At 29.9% G+C, this 21,313-nt stretch overlaps 1 protein-coding gene across 1 annotated transcript in view; it reads right to left on the reverse strand.

Annotated features, from left to right (window-relative positions):
• LOC129913637 (esterase B1-like) overlaps positions 1–12,573 on the reverse strand; it is a 33,747-nt gene extending 21,174 nt beyond the window's left edge. Inside the window, exon 1 of the mRNA XM_055992404.1 lies at positions 12,083–12,573. Within this exon, the coding sequence (XP_055848379.1) occupies positions 12,083–12,129 (47 nt within the window). The 5' untranslated portion in view covers positions 12,130–12,573. The remainder of the gene's footprint in view (positions 1–12,082) is intronic.
• Between the last annotated feature and the right edge of the window lie 8,740 nt (positions 12,574–21,313).

Raw genomic sequence — 21,313 nt, forward strand, 5'->3', positions numbered from 1 at the left:
AGTGATCCAAAAACTATATGATTAACATATTCGCACATCCAGATCAGAGAAACAAATTTTTTGTTTTCGTGACATTTTATGAGGTTATCTCGAAAACCTGACGTGATGGAGCAAAACGGAATTCGGATTCGGTTTCAGCGACCCAAAAACTATATGAAAAATCTAGTCGCAATCCCAGGTCAGAACTTTTATATTTTTTTGTGTGGCTGCCCTACTAACAATTTTGCTTCTATGATGCTTTAAAGAAGCAACAATTGCATCTGTAAAGCTTTATAGATCCAAAATTGTTTGTCGGGTGTGTAATCATTCTGTGAGGCGCGTACTATTACACGATGCCTCTTGAGTCAAGGACTCAAATTTGACATTTATCTTTTGAATTAAAATTTGTTGTTGTTGTATTGCACCAAGAAGCAAAAAGAAATGTGAGGGAATGTTGAAAAAAGAAAAAGTGGGAAAAGAAACGTCAAAAAAGATTCTCGGACTCACTACCCACGACTCTCCGGTCGGATAATTATTTTTTCTTTCATCTTTTTTCTCTTTTGCACTCATTATGTTTAAAAAGAGTCGCGCCTCTTGAGGCTTCATGTAATTACATGACAAATTCTTATGTTCTTTCAAGAGAGAAAAGGACGAAAATAGATTTCATTGGTATCAAAAGTGTTTACAAAAGTAATAGACTTGATTTTAATAGAATTCGATTTTAACAAAAAAATTCATGGTAATAAAACAAACATCTTACTTTCTAAACTTAGATAACTAAAACAATGAAAGTTAACCATAGTTTACGTGTGATCTTAAAACAACGCACCAATGTGAACCCACCTTAATGTTTTTTGATTTTCGCTGAATGCTTTCATTCATTCATTCAGTCATGAATGACATTTCATTCCAGTCGATTGGAAATTTTCCAATAGAATTCCAGTTGTTTTTGTTTTTTTTTTTTATTTTGTATCGAATTTTAATTTGTTTAATTTCGTTATTTCGGTTAATAAAAAGTAAAAAAAAATGTGATTCTGCACATCTACGCGTCATTCTCTTTCGTTCCGTGTATAATTTATGTCCCTTCGGTTTTTGGGGGCCCGGTAATTTGTACCACAAAAACTATGCTCGCCGTTTAATTATATGATTATTTTAAGAATTTTCTTTCTTTTTTCAAAACATTACTGAAAGGGAATATTCTTTACAAAATAATGGTGATATTATTTTTTCTATTATAGGTGATATAATTGTTTTGTTATTTTCTCCCAAACTATGTGAAGTAAAATCTTAGTGCCGATCAAATTTTCTCAGTAAATCATACATTTTACTTCGAAAAAACACAAAGCGCCTTTAAATTAGTACACATTAAGAATTTTTTATTTAATATTTTTCAATAATTTGAAATGAGAAATTGATATGAAAAAATGAAATATCAAAAACAATTTCCAAAATGTGACATTTTAATATCATCCTGATAATAAAAATGTTGTTTTAACCTTTTATATATCATAAAACACATTTTATAGAGCATTTTGGGCTGATATTTAAAAAATGTTAATTTGATATTTAAAAAATGTTAAATTGATATTGGTTTTTTTTTTTCGGTGTGGAACTAATAAAAAATCGACTAACTAAGTCACATTTGTATGGTTCTTCAGAGTTCAGATATTAATCTTAAGAAGCATTTCTTAAGAAGCAGATTTTTAGAAGAAATACAATTTTTAGTAAGAAAAGCATAAAAAGAAATAAATTTCAAACCAAAGGAATAGGAAATATCTAGTTTAATTTATTTTTTTTTGTTGATGGGCGAGTTAGCCAAAAATTTCCATACGCTTTACTGTCTTAATTTGAATTCATTCTTTTCTTTTCTTCCTTGTCATTTAATTTGAGTTTTGTGAGTTGTGACTTTGATCGTCGTCAACGCATGGACTATGATCGTTGTTGTTTAATCTTTTTCTCCGTAGTTTTTACCCCACTAACTCATATTTCAATTCCTTTCACTTTCATAAAAAAAAGTGGAATGTTATCGCCCTTTCCATTCCACTTTCATTTCTATTTGTTACTCTGTTTATGTTTCTGTCCTCGTTATTAGAGAGAATATTTTCATAAAACTGTTTTTTTCTCGTTCTTGATTTTTTCTAAATTTTTTAATTACAGAAGTTTTTAATAATTTCTTAATATACAATTCTTCTGGAATATGGAAAAACCCTCACTGAGAACCAGTATTTTGCTTCGTATGTCCCAAATTATCTTTTGTTTTTTTTTATAATTCTTTTATTTAAACATTGGCTAAAAGTTACCAAAAATAAATTTAAACAAAAAGCTGAAAGTTTAAATAAAACTCAATTTATAATTTTTTTTTAATTTTCTAAATTTTTTTTTAGGTAGAGCATAACTTTTAAAATTATTTTTTGTTTAAAAATAAATTAGTTTAATAACCAAAGTAGTTTAAAAGTTTCTTTGAAAATCAAAATTTTGCCTTTTTTCAATGCAATAAAATTAGAGCTGATATATTCACGTACGATATTTACACTTCACTACAATAATAATGACGGGCATAAAAAGGTGAAAAAATCATTTCAAATTATTTTTTCTTCTCTTTCAAATAAATTATAATAAATTAACTTCACAAACGTGACGAAATTATGTAAATATTTTTTAACGTTTAAACTTACTTAAATATTATGCATGTTCTTTAACTTCCTAAATTATGTATTCAAAATCTAATGATTATGTCGAAACTATAATGAAGCCGATCAGTCAGAGTTGAAGCATTTAACACTAAAGGAAGGTAGATATACATAGATAAATTTTATTTATGATTGAAAATCGAAAGTGATTTGTGTGTCTAGCCGTATTATTGTACTAATTTAAATTTTGTATACATATACGTTGATGTATAATTCCTTTTTTGCAGTAGCTAGATACATTTAGGTTAGGTTCTTCGTTGAATCTTTTAGTTTTTGATTAATGCTTTTTACAGAACTGTATATTATTATTATTGGCAAGTTGCTTTTAACTGATAAGTGAATGTGGGGTCAACCGGGAAGAAAAGTCTTAATTTATTAATGCACATTGATATAAATTATTTTTTTGAAGCATAAAATTGATTAATTGTTTATTTGAATAAACTAGAAATACAAATAATTTTGTACCTAATTCAAATAATTTTAATAAAAAAATAAAAAGATATTTTAAGTATTAGTCAGTTGCTATTCTATAAAATACGTTAAGGACCCATAGCATTTAGAACTTAAATTACCTATTAAAACTTGAGGAATTATGTAATGTAGGTACTTCGGGTTGTTAACTCATAAACATTTCTGAAATTACGCGAAATTTTTGCTAGATACTGCGCAACAAGCCCTTAATGTGAAAAATAAAAACAGAACAAAAATAATTTGCATGACCCTAAGTCATTCCTACTTTACAAAAAGCAATTTGGTATAGGTATAGCAGTTAACATTCATTTATTAATATAGTTAAATTTTGAATGTATATATGACGCTTTACACATTGTTTATAAATATATTTTTGGTAATGTGTGTGTTTTAACAGAATTTTGTCACATGAAACAAATAAATTAAAAAAAAAAAACTAATTAATCAATCAATTTCAAAACTTAAATCGAACCGAAATAAAATGTTATCCATAAAATTAGTGATGGTTAAGATAAGTGATCAATTTGTCTATACCTACTTTTTTGGACTTTTTGCAAAGTTTAAGTGTGTTGCGATTGCGATAGTGACTTATACATAATTTAAAAGTTTTAAAAATAATTTATAATAGTCACTATTTCTTAAAGTTTGTTTCATCAAAGGACACAGTTTTTCCCACCCAAATCCTCTAGCATTCTTGCGTCTAATACGACTTTATTTACTAGAACCATCTTAGGACCTCTAGTTCTAACCAAAGAAGCCAAAAACTTCAAACCCACATTATCTATTTGGACCTGTGAATATTTTTGTAACGAAGACTACCGATAGTGACTAGGGCTGTAAAGGTAACGACAAAATGAGTACCCGCATGTATACGTTACTTTTGATACTAGTACCCGCATCAATAATATCGTTACTCGTTAGTTTCGTATGCTTCGTATTTTTCGTATATTTCGTATGTTTCGTATGTTTCGCATGTTTCGTTACTTTCGTTACTTTCGCATGCTTCGTACGTTTCGTAATTTTCGTATATTTCATGTATTTGATACGTTTCGTATGTTTGGTATTTTAAGTATCTTTCGTACGTTGGTATAAGAGTGAAAAAAAAACAAAAACAATTTGTATAATCTAAGCTACATTTTAAAGCCATAAGCATTAATTTAAGTTGCGGCGTTCTCATGTTATAAGAGTTTGAATGTAGCTATACTGATTTTTTTTCAATTTTTTACTTGCTCTATAGGGCAAGTATTGGTTTCGTGTAGAAAAAAAAAATCGAGGTTTTAATCAAAACCAACATTACGATTATGGAGAAGATCAAAAAAGTGGTTTTCGTCATGCCGTCCGTCGGTCTGTGCGTCTGTGCGTCTGTACGTCCATCTGTACATCGAGCTAGGGCCTAAACGGATAGATGGATTTGCTTGAAACTTGGTACAGATGATTTTTACATAATTCCCTAGACCCATTTTTTTTATTTTTTTAATATCTCCATTTTAACGCATATCTCCCATATAACGTTTTCGAGGTATTGCAAATTTTTCGAAAACAGCTCTAACGATTTCGATTAAATTTGGTGTGCGCAATACTCTTATTGATTCTAACAAAACTGCGTTTTTAGTTTTTCTCAAAAAATTCGGAGAACGGAAATATGGCGTTGCCGTTTTTCAAAAATTAACATATTTTTTAAGTTCATATATTTCATCAAAACATGAGTTAATTTTATTCAAAATTTACAGACATAATTTTGAAGTGTCAAAAATTAAAAAAAAAAATTAAAAAAGTTTTTGAAAAAAATTTTTTTTTAAGTTTTTGAAAAAAAAAATTTAATTTTAATTTTTTTAACTTGCAACTTTATTTTTTGATTTTTTTTTCTCGACTAAACAAAATGGATGGCAAGAGCAAGTACGTGCGACCCCAGTCGTGCATTTTATTTTTAATCAAACGTGGAAAATTTTTTTATTTTTTTCGATTTTTTCGACAAAACTTTGGTAATTTTTTGTTTATATCCGTTCAGTAATCTTATCACAATTCTTTAGAGACCTTTATTTCAAAAGAACACCACGCAGATCCCGGAATATTAACACTTCAATACAACCATGTTGAACAATTTTTAATTTTTTTTTCTACTGACAGTGATTTTCAAACCTCGTTTTCTCGGCTTTTTTTTCAGTTGAAAATTTTGCACTGAAAATTAACAAATTTTTTCAAAAACCAAAACACTTTTGTACATTCTTAAGCTACATTTCAAGACCATTAACAAAAAAGGTCATAAACACATTGGTTGCGGCATGGGTATATGTATTTCGGCCACATAGAGAAAATACTAAAACGGGTCTTTTGATATTTCTGTATAAATTATTATCGATAACTGAACTATACCTTGGAACTACTGTTTTTATCGAGACAAAAGTAAACTCCAGATAATTATCTGGAGTTAGCATTCCGACTACGGTAACGATATCGATACGAGATGCTAAATGCGCCAAATTGAGTGTATTTCTTCGTTTCGTATCTCATATATCGGATGATTTAGTATTGAAATTGGAATGGGGTCGTTACTCGTATGTTTCGTATCTCGTATGTTTCGTTACTTCAGTACCCAGTAACGAAAAATGCGAGTAACGATACTGTTTAGAAAGTAACGTTTCGTTACTCGTTACTGAAGCAAATACCCGCATTTAAGTAACGAATACATACGATTTGCTACAGCTCTAATAGTGACATCAAAATTTCATAGTCGGTAGTACAGTACCTATATTCAATTTATGTAGTAACACCTGTCAGATATTAATTCAATGATATCTCAACTCCTATGTCGAAGCTTTAAGATAAAAGCATGGAACATTATATAGTTAACCTACAAAAATATTTTATTTTTAAATGACGACGGTTATAATTAAGATTACGACCGCGATACTTTGCTAAAAAAAATTATTTATCAAGCACGGACCAACCTATTTCTAAATGTTCGTTGCATAGAATCATGAAAATTTTGTTTGTTAATTTTGAAAACAAAAATTGCATGTTTAAGTGTAATAGTAACACGAAAATTTTGTACTCATGCAATATCTTTCATACAAAAATTAAAACAAAATAAACAACATGCTCATCAAAAAAAAGTCACCAAAATTTGTCAAATTCGTTGGTGACGAAACCAAAAGAATATAATTTTATTCATATAGTGAAGTAGTAGTTTCAAATTCTCTTTACAAGTTTGTGTTTTTTGGTGGTTTTCAATTAATTTTCAATAACCGATACTTTTCTCAAACAATTTCTTTACCGACTTCCAAAAAAGGAGGAGGTATTCAATTCGTCTGTATTTTTGTTTGTTTTTATGTTTGTTACGTCTCATAACTTTGGACTGAGTGAACCAATTTTGATAATTCTTTTTGTATTGGAAAACTGAAATTTCAATTTCGTTCAGTTTATTCCATAGAAACTATTAGAAAAACCATAAAACCTAGTTTTGATAAATGGAAGGCGGTTTTGTTTTTGATAAAAATGATATTTAAATTTTGTGAAACAATTTTCATTATTTTCACTTATTAAAACAACAAAATATTTTTGGATTTTTTCTTATGTTTGTGAGGTTATATTAAAAAAAAAATCTTGTGTGCAATTCACACGTGGTAGAAGTGAAACCTTAAAAAATCCTTTTTTCTTGCAAAAAAAAAATCTATCTATTTTTATTCTATCACCTTCAAATCCATGTTTTTTATATGACAACCTATATAAATTTTATATCATCTGAAAGCTTATTGTCTAAGCTCAAAATATATATATCGATCAGGTCTATGAGACATCTACAAAGCTAGAATTTTTTGAACTCGATCAATTTCCATCAAGAAAAGCGAAAAACACGTATTTTTATCTTCTCACGCTATTAAATCCATTTTCTTCCCTAAAAACCTATAACAATCTACACCATCTGAAAGCTTATTGTCTTAGCTCAAAATATATATATCGATCAAGTCTATGAGACATCTACAAAAAGAGCTAGAATTTTTTAAACTCGATGAAATTTCATAAAAAAAAGCAAAAAAAAAACATTTATTTTTATGTTCTCATGCTATTAATTCAATTTTTTTGTTTGACAACCTATAAAAACTTTTATACCATGTGAAAGCTTATTGTTTCACCATGATGCATAAATCTTATTTCAAAGATGTCTACAAGAGAAGTTAGAGTTTTTTAAAGTCAACCATGTCGAATTTCCAGACTGAGATTACGGTACTTCCTACACTGGTAACTGGTCATAGCCAACAGATCTACACAGGTGTTTTCAGGTATTTTTCAATTTTTTCAATTTAAGATTGTGTAACTTGTAGAGCACGTACCGTTAAGTGTGATATATCAAATAAAAGGTTATGTTATTAAAGTTAAATCAAATTTGTATGTGCACTAGATCAAAAGATATAACGTGTGTTGGAAAAGAACATCTTTTTACCGTTATCTCCGAATTTTTAATATGAAATTAATTGAAATTTTGTACAATTATAATTTATTTAATTACCTATCTACAGTACAAATTTCATTCATCTATCTATTTAAACAAAAAAGTTATAACAAGTTGAAGTCGTGTCGCGTTTTCGTTTCATCTTGTTTCAAATCACTACGATACTAAAGAAGTTTTCACTTCAAAAAATAAAAAGAAACTTTAAACTTGTAGGTACTTCACCACACATCATTAAACAATTATTTATTATTATTGTTAATATTTTCAGACTGTCTTGTTTGAAGTACATATCCCTAATCTCTTCTTCTTCTTCTTTTATCTCGGCGCTGTTATGATATCGATGTCGATTGGATCAGAAGTCATAACTCAACCACTTATCTGCTTCGCACTAGTGATCCGTCTGTACCTGAGGGTTGACCTCAGAAATTGGTCGCAAGCCTCCCAGTTTTTTATTGTTGCATTTCTGAGGCCAACTTAATGCTGGTGTTTTTGTATCTGCTTGTACCTAATTTCCCTAGATTGTATAAAAATGAAGAAATTATTCATCTTCCGCGAATACGAAAAAATTAAACTTCCTTCTTACTATATGGAGAAATTAAATAATTAAGATAATTAAGTACAGAACAGACAGGCAAATTTAACGAAGAAATTGCAGATATTTCGTCCCATCTCCCATCCATGGGTTCCATGAAATTAACCCGACTTTTTTTGTTTCCTTTTGAAACGTTAGAAAGTTATTTTTGTAAAATAATGTATACTTTCATTAACACCATAATCCGTTCAATTTCTTGAATTGATTTGATCATCAAATACAATAACAAAATTTAACTCTACACTCACATATACATCGAATTTATTCAAAATGTTTGATGTAAGTAAGTATTGCCATTTGGTTATATTACTTGGAACTGTGTACTAACTCATTTCGAAAAAATATCATTCTAACAATGCATCACAAAACTTTCTTTAACTAACATTGTTCCATCTTGGATATAATATAAGTACAGTAAATCTTTATTTTCCAAAATGTTACTTTCAAACTTTGTATTTTTTATGTGCATCATTATTGTTGACTTTAAAGGTGGTACCTGTACTTGTATAATTATAATTAAATGTTTGTATACTCCTACCATTTGAAATCCAAATAGGTATATAAATTCCCATACTTGTTTATGATTAATTAATGTTTGTTGTTTTCACCTACCCTTAATTTGAGTGGATTTAATTTAATTGATGAATTAAATTGATAATTGCTGTGATTTTATTTTTTATACAATTATTTACTTTATCGAAGTAACTAAGCATGACAAAATGGCAACATTCGGTTCTGTATTATCGACTTAATCAAAATTTTATCTTCGCGGAGATATATAATTGCACAATGAAAGGTAACCGTAACGTAAAAGTACCTAATTAAGTATTAATTAAACATTAATATTCAATTCAAATTGTTTAACTTCTATTAACTATTTGAGTGAGTCAGGTTTATTTTTTTTTATGACAAACACTTGAAGTGATTTTGCAAAACGCAGGTTTTTCTAAAGAACTCTTCAAATTCAAGGCAACAATCCAATAATTTGAAGTTTTCGTAGTATTTTTTTTTTTTTTTGTAATTTCATGATAAGAAAAAATATGGTATTCCCCTTCCCTGTTATTATCTTTTGCATTCAGCTGTGTCAATAATATAAAAGTATTATGTATTTATTATTTTTAGATTCTGTTAGGTATGCTTTAATTTCCCGCCAGTGGGTGACGGAGAAGTTATGAGTAATATAATTTGATCTTACTTTAATTTTCTTACATACATACTTGCGAACTAAAATAATATTTGACTCTAAAACTATGAAAATTGAACCTTGATAAACCAATCAGACAAAAAGTGATTCTCACAATTCTGTCTATCAGTAAGTCTGTAAAATGGGGGATAAGACAAAGCACATGGGTTGAAAGTTGATTCATTTAATAAGGACTTTCTTCTGGTGAAAAAAAGATCTTTATTTAAGTTTCCAGCTTTTTGTTTTGTTTCCGAAGTTCTCCAAAACATCTAGTCCGATTTTAACCAATTTTTGTATACTTGAGCTTTGAAAATCCTCTCTTTATAAAATCAAAAATAATTTTTCGGCAAGGGGTACCTACCCCTTGAATTTTTTTTTTCAAAAATCTTAAGAAATATGATTTGTAAATAAACCTAAATGCATAGAATGAACAATTCATAATTTTAAACCAAATTGTTTTAAGACTTAAGTGAAAACAAATCGGCTTGGAAATGTGAGAAAAAAATAGTTTTTCATTAACTTTTTTTTATTCTTCAAACTGAGATTCATATAAATATCCATTTAATTTCATATAAATATTAAAGAATTTATATGGAATTTTTTAGGAAAAAATCGTTTTCGACCAAAAAAGCACACTTCAACAAAATTTATCAATCCGTTTTAGAAAAATTGATTAAAAAAAAAAAAAAAACAAAGCAAAAAATTTTAAAAGTCAAAGACTGAAGGTTTTGAACATTTTTAGACATTGAAATATTTCGGCTATTTAGACGCCTCTATATGTACAAAAAAAATATCGTTTAAATCAATTTGGTCGTTTTTTTCATTTAAAAATTAGAACTTTAAGTCCAACGTATTTTTTAAATCAAAAATCGTTTTATCATTTGGCAAGAACCCTGAATTTGTATACCACAAAACATTTTAATTAGAGAATTCCAAAAACTCTTGACTACCAAGTTAGAAGCAAATTGCATCAACAGTTTGGGGTTTTGCTGCAGATCGAGATAATCTGGAATAAATCTGAATTTATTCATTTTAAAAAAGTTTCGCAATGCACCATCATTGCACTGTCACTGAGTCACGTACAGACAAATTTGATTTAAAATGGTGTAGGTATGTGTATTTGACTGATGCCTCCATCATTAATTTTCGACGAGCACAAAATTATTAAACGTATTACTAACTGTAGTAAGATATTCAACAAAAACTAAAAATACGTCACGTACAGACAATTTGTGTCAATCATACAATTGTATGTATGTAGATCGAAAAGCTAATATTGTAGCAAATCTATTAAACTTGTTGATATGATGTCTTATTAAGAACTACTCGATTAAAAATTGTGCTTCTATAAAGCGTTACAAATGCTTGTTTTAAGCTTTATAGAAGCAAAATTGTAACTTATGCATTGCTTGCCCATAAACGAATGGTACAATTTTGGAGTTAAATAATTAGTAAATCAAAGGTTAAAATATAAAAACGTAATAGTTGTCACGAATAGGAAAATATACCGTTTTTCTGTGGGATAGGTACAACTTGTTATTTCTTAAATTTTAAAAAGATGTAAATAATAATAAATTAAATCAATATTGCATCTGTATCTAAGATCGTGTGTGTAAATAAACAAATGCATACTCCGGATTACATATTATTCCAATCAACACTTAAAAAAAAATGTGTTGAATAAAAAATAAGCATAAATAAGAATAAATACTTTGTTTAAACAAAAATCGAAACTTTCAGCAAACACAGGGATAAAGTATCATATCTTCTCATATTTTGTCAACACAAAACAAAAATGTAGGTATAATGTGAAATATTTTTGTAAGAGGAAATCTATAATTTAAAGGCAAATAAGTATATCTACCTATGTACCTATCTCAACTTAATAACCTCATACTTTCAAAAAAGAAAAAAAAAAAAATTAAAAGCTTCAACCAACAACAAGTAAAATGCAGTATGTAAACCATTCATTCATGGCCCCCAATTGCATTAGATACACAGATTGCAAAAAAAAGCTTTTATCTTATGAAAAACAGCTGATAGCAACTGCACATCATCTGTCAAAACGCATGCCAAAATAGGATTTTTGCCATCAGGATGAATTATACAAACTTTAAATCCAAGGTCGTCAATCAATATTTTGCTCTCTTCTATATAGAGCCCAGTTATAATAAATAATAATTAATTATAAATACCAACATCCAATTTATATTGGTCTTATTGTCGATGGACTTTGAGCTCAAAAATCGTTACATACAAACATACCCATGTTAAAATAGGTTCTTTTTTTTTCTGGCGGGGATATACTAAAACTCAACTTTGGATATTAAATACATATTATTAATTTATTTTCTTTAAGTTTGGAATTATGCCAAAAAATAAAATCGGTAGGTACATACCTACATTAAAAAAAAAACCACTCATTTAATAATGTTGTGCCTATTTAAAAAAAAATTAAATTTAATTTTAACACATCCGTTTTCAAATAAACAAAATGAGTGAAAGCTTAATAAGTATACCTAACCAACAAGGAAACTTCTCTTTTCAGTATTGAGGTGAAGCGAGTCCATTTTTATCTTTTTGTTTTGTAGGTACCTATTGCGCAGAAATCTCAATGAAATCATCTGTTGGGCGCCATTGCAAAAATGCAAAGGATATTCTTTATTATTATACAATCCTGAAAGATTTCAATCTAGAAATGCATAATAAATACTTACTTTAGACCTAGCTTTAGCTGGTCAAATGCTGGAAGATTTGAAGTCATGTTTTTTTTTTGGCGGGGCGGGTGATGTCCTTATTAGATTTTGTTTTGATGTAAAGGATAATTTGCTGCAGTTTTTTAAATTCCTTAGGATACTTTTTTTCAACCACAAAATTTTTCGTTCGTTTTGTATTGCTTTCAAGATTATTTTATTGATTGACCAAAATGCAACCTTTTGAGATACACTTGATTGGCTTATATAAAATAATAAAAATCTTCTTTGATTACACACTCACGCAGTCGTTTAACACAAATTTATTTAATTTAGTTTTCAAAAACGTATGCAAATGAATATATTTATCTATCCTTTCTTGTTGTATATATTTTTTTTTATATTTACACGCGCACTATACTCGACAGACGACAACACAACAACTGATGAAGAAAAAATGCTCGCATACCTACTGTTGCAAAATAAGCTTTTTTCTTCTGATGTTCTAATAAATTATCCGGCTGCCGCCAGAATTCGAGGAAAATTGTGTATATGCCTCGCCTCGAATTGTATCTATGTACCCAGAGAAAACCTGGGTGTTTTGGTAAAATAAGTTCTGATGTTAGGGCTCGGAATATATTTCATAGTGTATTTATTTATTAAGAAGTTGTTAATTTGTCAATAAAAAATTGACAAAAATGACAGAGAGTCAACTCGTTGACCTATTTTGTTAACCATGTAATCCTGGCTTGAAGCAAAGAAAAATTTGGGATTCAGATAATTTCTATTCTGGATGTGGCATCTTTGGATTCAACTATCATTGCTTTCAGCTTAACATCAGATCCATACTTGACTATGTTATTTCAACACTTTTGACTATTAAAACATTTTTGTTTTAAAATTTTGACACTTTCTGAAAATTAAACATGAAATATTAAATTTTTTTTTTTTTTTGTTCATTTTAGATTTTTTTTTTATTTTGCATACCACCATTCACTTTACTTATTTAATTCTTTTAAATTTGTTTTTACCTTCAAAAAACACTAAAAAGTGCCGATACAATAATCATCCGCAATTGACTTCGTACTAGGTGAAAATGCTTGACTTTCAAACAGGATTGTAAAAAAAGAATTTAAAATTAAAACAAAAAATTATTGCAAATAAAAAAAAATTGTATTAAAAAAAATGTTTTACAACTAAAATATTCCCATTGAAAAAAATTATCTATTCAATCTAAAAATATCTTGCATTAAAAAAAAAATAAATTGAAAATAAATTTTTATTTCATATCAAAATATTTTTGATTAAAAAAAAAATTATTTCAAATAAAATAAAAAAAACTACAGCATTGAAAAAAAAATTCAATGCATGGAAATATTTTTTTTTAATAGGTATTCGTAATAATAAATAATTTCTTACAATTTTTACTATTTGGCCTTATACATATAAGCTTCAATAATACAGTTGAAATAGCTAAGGTATGGTTAATAGAAAATCGAAGAATAAAAAAAAAATATTTAATACACATAATTTTGTATTTTTTTTTTTCAATGCAGAAAATTTTCTACTTGCAAAATAAATTCTTTTTAATGCAAAATATTTTTGTTTGTAATAAAAATTACCTATATTTTACAATATACAATAACATTTTTTTTTATGCAAAATATTTTTAGTTGCAACAATTTTTTAATAATTTTTTTTTTATTTAAAATAAAATAATGGAAAGCAAATACATTAAAAATTAAATGATTTTTTACAACCTTGCTTTCAATTCGTTTTTCCAATAAAAAAAAAATTGTAGGTAGGTACTCTAAAACATTAACACATATTTTGAGTCCAACTGGATGAAAATAATACTAAATCATGATTTCTGGCAGCCCTGGATAAAATAATTGCTTAAAAACATGGCAGCAAGTTAAAGAAATTAGTTTTAAACGAATAATAGTTTACTAAAACTTTATTCTTTTATTAGTAAAATCAATGGAAACCACTTTGAATTAATGGAAAATCACAACATTTTTAGCCTTTAGTGGAAAATGATTGAAGGTAGCACACTTTAAATCTATGTTGTTCACAGGTAAAAAATATTTAAAAAAGTAAAATTGGCATCCACTGGGGATCGAACTAGCTTGTTTCTTACCACTTAATGCGACAAACTGTAACTTAAGCACACGACGATTTTAAGAAAATTAATGAATATGTTTTTTATCATTTCTATTTTTTAATTAATTTCAATTTCGGAAAACAATTAATTCTTATGTCGTTGTCGATTGGCTCTCCGCGTCCGGAATCATTCAGAAGCCTTCTGAAAGTGTTTTATTCGCACGAATATGATAGACTTGATTTCTTCTTGACTTCAAAACAGAATTCACTCAAAATCACTTAATATTTATATAATTAAACGTCAAACCAAATTTCGTAGTAGAAAAGCAATGAATTTTTATTTGATTATTCACCATTACAGATATAAAATTTCAGAATTCAGTGGAAGCGATTCAGACTGTCTTATTGGATTTCAGAATGAGTGAATCCTTGAGTGAAACCAACAACGACATTAAATAAATAAAAAAAAAAAACACGTACAAAGATATTTGAATTTCTGCCTGGGTCGAAATCGTTGAATTTTTTTTTCATTGTTAATTTTAAATCAATATATAAAACAAAATAAAAATCGGTTAGAAATTGACTAACCCAGTGAAAAAATGAAGTTTCAAAAACCCGTATTTAATGATTGGGGGAGTATTGATTTTTAAAAAATTCCTATTGATGCGATTCGTAGATTTGAAAATTTCAAAACATCTACACATTAATATAATAATAATAATAAAAGACTATGTGCGTGTTACATATTCGTACGCCATTTATTTAACGTCACTCATTTTATTTTACTTATCAAAGAATGAAAGTATGTAGAGAAAATAGTTTCAAAAACATACAAGTTGCGCTTTTTAATAGAAAACTACAAGAAATACCAATCCGAACCCTGCTTCTGATTTTTGCTTCGCTTTACCTAAGTAGATGCGAAAGCTTTTCTGTTCTACATGTTCATGATTCACTAAATAGTGATGAATAAGTTCTATACGTCGAGGAAGCAGAACAGCATGTGATGGAAGTGGTATTGAAACCCACTCTAGAAGATTCATAGCAACACAAGAGTTCAGCAAAAAAAATCATAAAGCAACGTTTGCTTATATGTTACACTGATGTGACCTTGAGGGAGAGCATCAAATCGTGTGCACAGAATGTTTTTTTGTTTATTTATTTATTTTTTTTTTTTTGTTAGGGAGGGTCGGTCGGTCTGTGAAACGCGAAGCAAAGAATAAAGATATGTATTTGGTGTACGAATCTATGAATGGGAAAGCACAAAGATAATTTTTGTTTGTGTAATTTTTTTGCCAAATAAAGTGTTTGAATTAATAAATCTTCCAATTGTGATTTTAATCAAAATCGAATAAAATAGGTATCCGTTGAAAAAAAATATTGGAACAATTTTGTTTGATAAATGATCATTTAGCAATGAAGACCAATTATTTTGAAAAAAAAAAAAATTAATTGTAGACCAGTATTTGAAAGAAACATAGATTTTTTTCAGATTGAATTAAAGTTCATTAAAATAGTTTTTAGGGGAAACCGGAGGAAGTAAGGTATACCAAAATTTTTTTTTCTTAATTTCTCATTGTATTTTATTTTTTAATGGTTTTACAATCGATTTTAAAATATCTTTTTAATGCATTTGCTTTCCACCACAAATAAAAAATAGTGTTATTGCAAATAAAAAATTTTGTACATTGAAATTATTGTTAAAAAATTCTACGAATATTAAAAAAAAAAAATAATATTATTTTGACACATTCTTAATTGAATTTTTTTTATAAATTCAATTTTTTATATGCAATATTTTTTTTTATGAAAGATATTTTACTGACAAATTTATCTGCAATCAAATTTTTTTAAATGGAGAATATTTTTATTTGCAATAAATTATTTCTTCAATTTAATTTTTTTTTTAATTTCTTTTTTCATTTTCATCTTTTTTTATAAAAAAACATTTTGCGGGAAACCGACTAAGTTACGAATACCAGAGTTACGGGCGACAGAGTTACGAGCGTCAAAGTTACGCGAAACCGAAGTTACGAAAAACTAGAGTTACGAATTCTAAAGTTATGTTAAGCTATGACATGTGATTTTTGGGTTGGCAACAATTACGAGGAACGATATGGAATTAAAAAAAACTGAAATGGATTTCTATAGTTCAACCTGAAGAACAGGGTCATAAGGTCACAAATTCCGAGTGGAATCGAAAAAAGCCTTGGTGCATTGAAAGCTTTCACACTCGTTTTCGAAATAAGCTGTTTAACGTCAAAACGTTAAGAAAATTATATCTGTTCCTGTGTTTCAATTTAGTAAAGAAAAATAAGTGCAAAAATGGTTGGAAAAAAATGGATTCCTTCTATGTGGCAAATTTGAAACCATTCTCTACTATGTGAGGATGGCCGAGCGGTCCAAGGCGCCAGACTTAGGCCCATTTCACACGTAGCCGGGAATCGGGTAAACGGCCCCGATAGCCTGTTGCAAGGTACACGTTCTTATGGGCGCCTTCACGCGAATAAATTGAAAACATATGAAGAAAAACCGGCTACCTGGGCCGGTTAGCCGGTCGCCGGTTTTGTGTGAAATGGGGCTAATGGAAATAACTTTTTTCTTTTATATCGATTTGCTTTTTATGCAAGACTTCCTATCGAAACAACTTAACAACTTAGAGAGCCCTTGAGTTTGGGCATTATTTGTTGTTTTTGAACTTTAAAATAAAACAAATTATAATTTTTAACCAAAAAAATTGTAAGCTACTCACACGACATGTAAATAACTTTCATTTTACATAAATAAAACTGTTTTCATTCAGACTCCGACACAAATATTCTGTCGTAGAAAAAAAGGTACCATTTCATACCATTCGAATTCAGTGATGCCTGTTTTTTACGAATTTCGAAATTCGTAGAACTTTTTCCAATCTGAGTTTACTACGATGGATTTTGAGATAGTTTTATCGGAAAACGTAGGATATGTTCACCAACAATGGAATTTGTGATAAGGCAGAATCTATCTTTTTTGATATGCAACGAATTGGGAGTAATCAATAGAGTATGGGGAAAAACACGAAAGAGACGAATAAAAAAAAGTATACTTGGAAGGGCAAGTCAAATGATAGTATATTCATTCCTTGTAGTTTGCTGAAGTAGCTGAAGCTAATTGAAATTTTCCAAATAAAAATATGGAAAAAATCTTGGAGGAAAAGTTACGATATGCGTTACGTTTTGTGACTCACTTTTTATTTTCCTAGGCTATTTTCTTGATCCAAATTCCAAAAGACTTGTCACCGACCGAAGCCGTTGTTGTCTTGACAGTTTTTTCAGTTTCTTTAGTTATTTTTTTCAACTAGCTTTCTGATGTTTTTTTCTTCAATTTAATTTGATTTGTATTTTTTTATTTTGATTTTGACATACATATGTACCTAACTCGATTATAATGTATTATATGCTCCAAATAAAATTTTCTTGGAGATGCGTGGAGTCCCTCCGCGGAAGAAGTGAAACTTCGTAATCACTCTCGCTCTGTCTCTTTCCATTCCCCCTCCCCAGGAGCGTTAAACGTTTAACGTTTGCTGGAAGTGGCATAAGAAGTTTCAATTCAAAAAATTACAAATTAAATTTTTTTCAGATTTTTGAAAAAAAAATCAAGGTTAACCCCTTGCCGAAAAAAAATGCATTTTTAAAAACTTCCTCCGAATTTATCAAGTGAGGTATCAAAGAGAGGTCTTTTTAAGCTCTATTCATAACTAAAAACCAAAAAATTTTTTGGAGGTTTGATTGCGAATTTATTTGCATCCAAATATGTTTTTTTTTTCATTCGGAGGCAGATATCTGCGGACCAAAGTCTCGAAATGAGTTTTGGTTTGCAGATATGAGCTCACAATGAGCAGGCCTATGCATTCCTGTAAAAAAAATAAAAAATTATTTTTTTTTTCAGATTTTTGATAAAAAATCAAGGTTAACCAATTGCGAAAAAAAATAGATTTTAAAAAATTTCCTCCAAATCCATCGACTGAGACATCAAAAGAAAAGTCTCTTTAAGCTCCATTCATATCTGAAAAATAATATTTTCTTGGAGATCTGGTTAGAACCGGACTAATTGTTAGAATCAATTTATATTTTATTAGCAGCAATAATTTTAGCCCGGGCAAATTAGTAAATTAGAACGTATTTTTCGCGGGACAAAAATTTTAGGATGTCGGGAGCAGCTGCCATTTTGGAAAAGAGTATGGTACCGTTTTTATTAATAGCTCCATTTTTGGTTTTTTTAACCAAAAACGACGACACTTATTCACAATAAAATTATCTAAGAAATGATATCATCCTATCATCCCAACAAATTGACTTTTATGATAAGGACATTCACCGAAACAAAATTTTGTCCCGCGAAAAATGCGATTTGATGCAGATATTTTGATTAATTTGCCTGGGCTATTATAATATAGAGCGGGCGGCGGCTGCAGAAACGCTCAACTCATCGAGCTAAAGAAAAATTCACTTTTGTAGTAAAAGATGACTCTGAGTAACTTCGAAAACCAGAGGTCTTCCCGTCCGCATCCTGGCAGGATTAGCGTAGCAGGGTGAAATCGGGTGCATTTTTTAGACACCCTTCAACTCATCGAGCTAAAGAAAAAAATTGCCATGGTGGTCTTAGACTCAATTAGTGTATCAAAAAACCACAGGTCTTCCCTTCGGTAACCTGGCAGGAGTGGCGGTAGGGCGCATCAAAGTGGTCGATTTTTAGGGCCCTCCTAACTCATCGAGCTAAAAGATGAAATTGGTGTCAAATGAAAGGTAGCAATTTCTTCTTTAATAATTCAGAGGTCTTCCTGGCCAAATCTTGGCAGTTTTTGCACTCGAACAGCTTTAAGGTTGGAAACGATGAAAATTAGTTTTTTGTTAAAGTCTTGTTTTTTGGTGTGTAGACCGGTGATTTAAGAAATTGTTTTGTTACCAAATCAAAGATAACAACATGAATTTACTAAATCCATAAAAAAAATTAGGAATAGATTAAAAATTTCTAAAAATAGACCATTAGAATGTCAAAAAATACCTATATTTCTAAGCAATTAATCAAAAAGTATGCTCTGCATTTTGATAGTTATCGAACTTAAGTATAAAAAAGATGCCAAATCGAAGGTTAGAATGTCTACTTTTATATTTCAGAGGTCTTCCAAGTCAAAGTTTGGAAATTTGGTCACTTAGACCACTTTAAGAGCCGATACTACTAACCTGATTTGATTTTTTTTTCTGTGTTGACCGACTGTGGACCCTGGACTTGTCGAGCTAAGGGATGAAATTGGTAAAAAACGAAAGGATGGAGCTTCTTCTTATATAATTCAGAGGTCTGCCAAACCAAAAATTGGTAGTTTGGCCACGCAGTCTATATTAAGGTATACTTGATTATCTTTTTTTTTTGTGTTGCCCTTTTGTGCACGCGTCGAACCATCGAGATAGTTAAAAGACGAAATTGGTACCAAACGAAAGGTAAGAATGTCCTCTTTTCTAATTCAGAGGTCTTCCAAGCCAAAACCTGGCAGTTTGGTCATACTTTCAATTATAAGGTTGCAACATTTTTTTTTCTCTTTTTTTTCTATGTTGACGCGGTTGGGCGCGCGTCGAACCATTCAGTTAGTTAAAAGACGAAATTGGTGCCAAACAAAAGCTAAAAACGTCCTCTTTCGTGATTCAGAGGTCTTCCAAGCCAAAACTTGGCAGTTTGGTCATAAGGGCAATTATAAGGTTGCAACATTTTTTTTCTCTTTTTTTTCTATGTTGACGCGGTTGGGCGCGCGTTGAACCATTCAGTTAATTAAAAGACGAAATTGGTGCCAAACAAAAGCTAAGAACGTCCTCTTTCGTGATTCAGAGGTCTTCCAAGCCAAAACTTGGCAGTTTGGTCATACTTGCAATTAAAAGGTTGCAACATTTTTTTTCTCTTTTTTTTCTATGTTGACGCGGTTGGGCGCGCGTCGAACCATTCAGTTAGTTAAAAGACGAAATTGGTGCCAAACAAAAGCTAAAAACGTCCTCTTTCGTGATTCAGAGGTCTTCCAAGCAAGTATGACCAAACTGCCAAGTTTTGGCTTGGAAGACCTCTGAATCACGAAAGAGGACGTTCTTAGCTTTTGTTTGGCACCAATTTCGTCTTTTAACTAACTGAATGGTTCGACGCGCGCCCAACCGCGTCAACATAGAAAAAAAAGAGAAAAAAAATGTTGCAACCTTTTAATTGCAAGTATGACCAAACTGCCAAGTTTTGGCTTGGAAGACCTCTGAATCACGAAAGAGGACGTTTTTAGCTTTTGTTTGGCACCAATTTCGTCTTTTAACTAACTCAATGGTTCGACGCGCGCCCAACCGCGTCAACATAGAAAAAAAAGAGAAAAAAAATGTTGCAACCTTTTAATTGCAAGTATGACCAAACTGCCAAGTTTTGGCTTGGAAGACCTCTGAATCACGAAAGAGGACGTTTTTAGCTTTTGTTTGGCACCAATTTCGTCTTTTAACTAACTCAATGGTTCGACGCGCGCCCAACCGCGTCAACATAAAAAAAAGAGAAAAAAAATGTTGCAACCTTATAATTGCCCTTATGACCAAACTGCCAAGTTTTGGCTTGGAAGACCTCTGAATCACGAAAGAGGACGTTCTTAGCTTTTGTTTGGCACCAATTTCGTCTTTTAACTAACTGAATGGTTCGACGCGCGCCCAACCGCGTCAACATAGAAAAAAAAGAGAAAAAAAATGTTGCAACCTTTTAATTGCAAGTATGACCAAACTGCCAAGTTTTGGCTTGGAAGACCTCTGAATCACGAAAGAGGACGTTTTTAGCTTTTGTTTGGCACCAATTTCGTCTTTTAACTAACTCAATGGTTCGACGCGCGCCCAACCGCGTCAACATAGAAAAAAAAGAGAAAAAAAATGTTGCAACCTTTTAATTGCAAGTATGACCAAACTGCCAAGTTTTGGCTTGGAAGACCTCTGAATCACGAAAGAGGACGTTTTTAGCTTTTGTTTGGCACCAATTTCGTCTTTTAACTAACTCAATGGTTCGACGCGCGCCCAACCGCGTCAACATAAAAAAAAAAGAGAAAAAAAATGTTGCAACCTTATAATTGCCCTTATGACCAAACTGCCAAGTTTTGGCTTGGAAGACCTCTGAATC

The sequence above is a fragment of the Episyrphus balteatus genome, chromosome 3 (assembly GCF_945859705.1).
Source record: "Episyrphus balteatus chromosome 3, idEpiBalt1.1, whole genome shotgun sequence".
Taxonomy (NCBI): Eukaryota; Metazoa; Arthropoda; class Insecta; order Diptera; family Syrphidae; genus Episyrphus; species Episyrphus balteatus.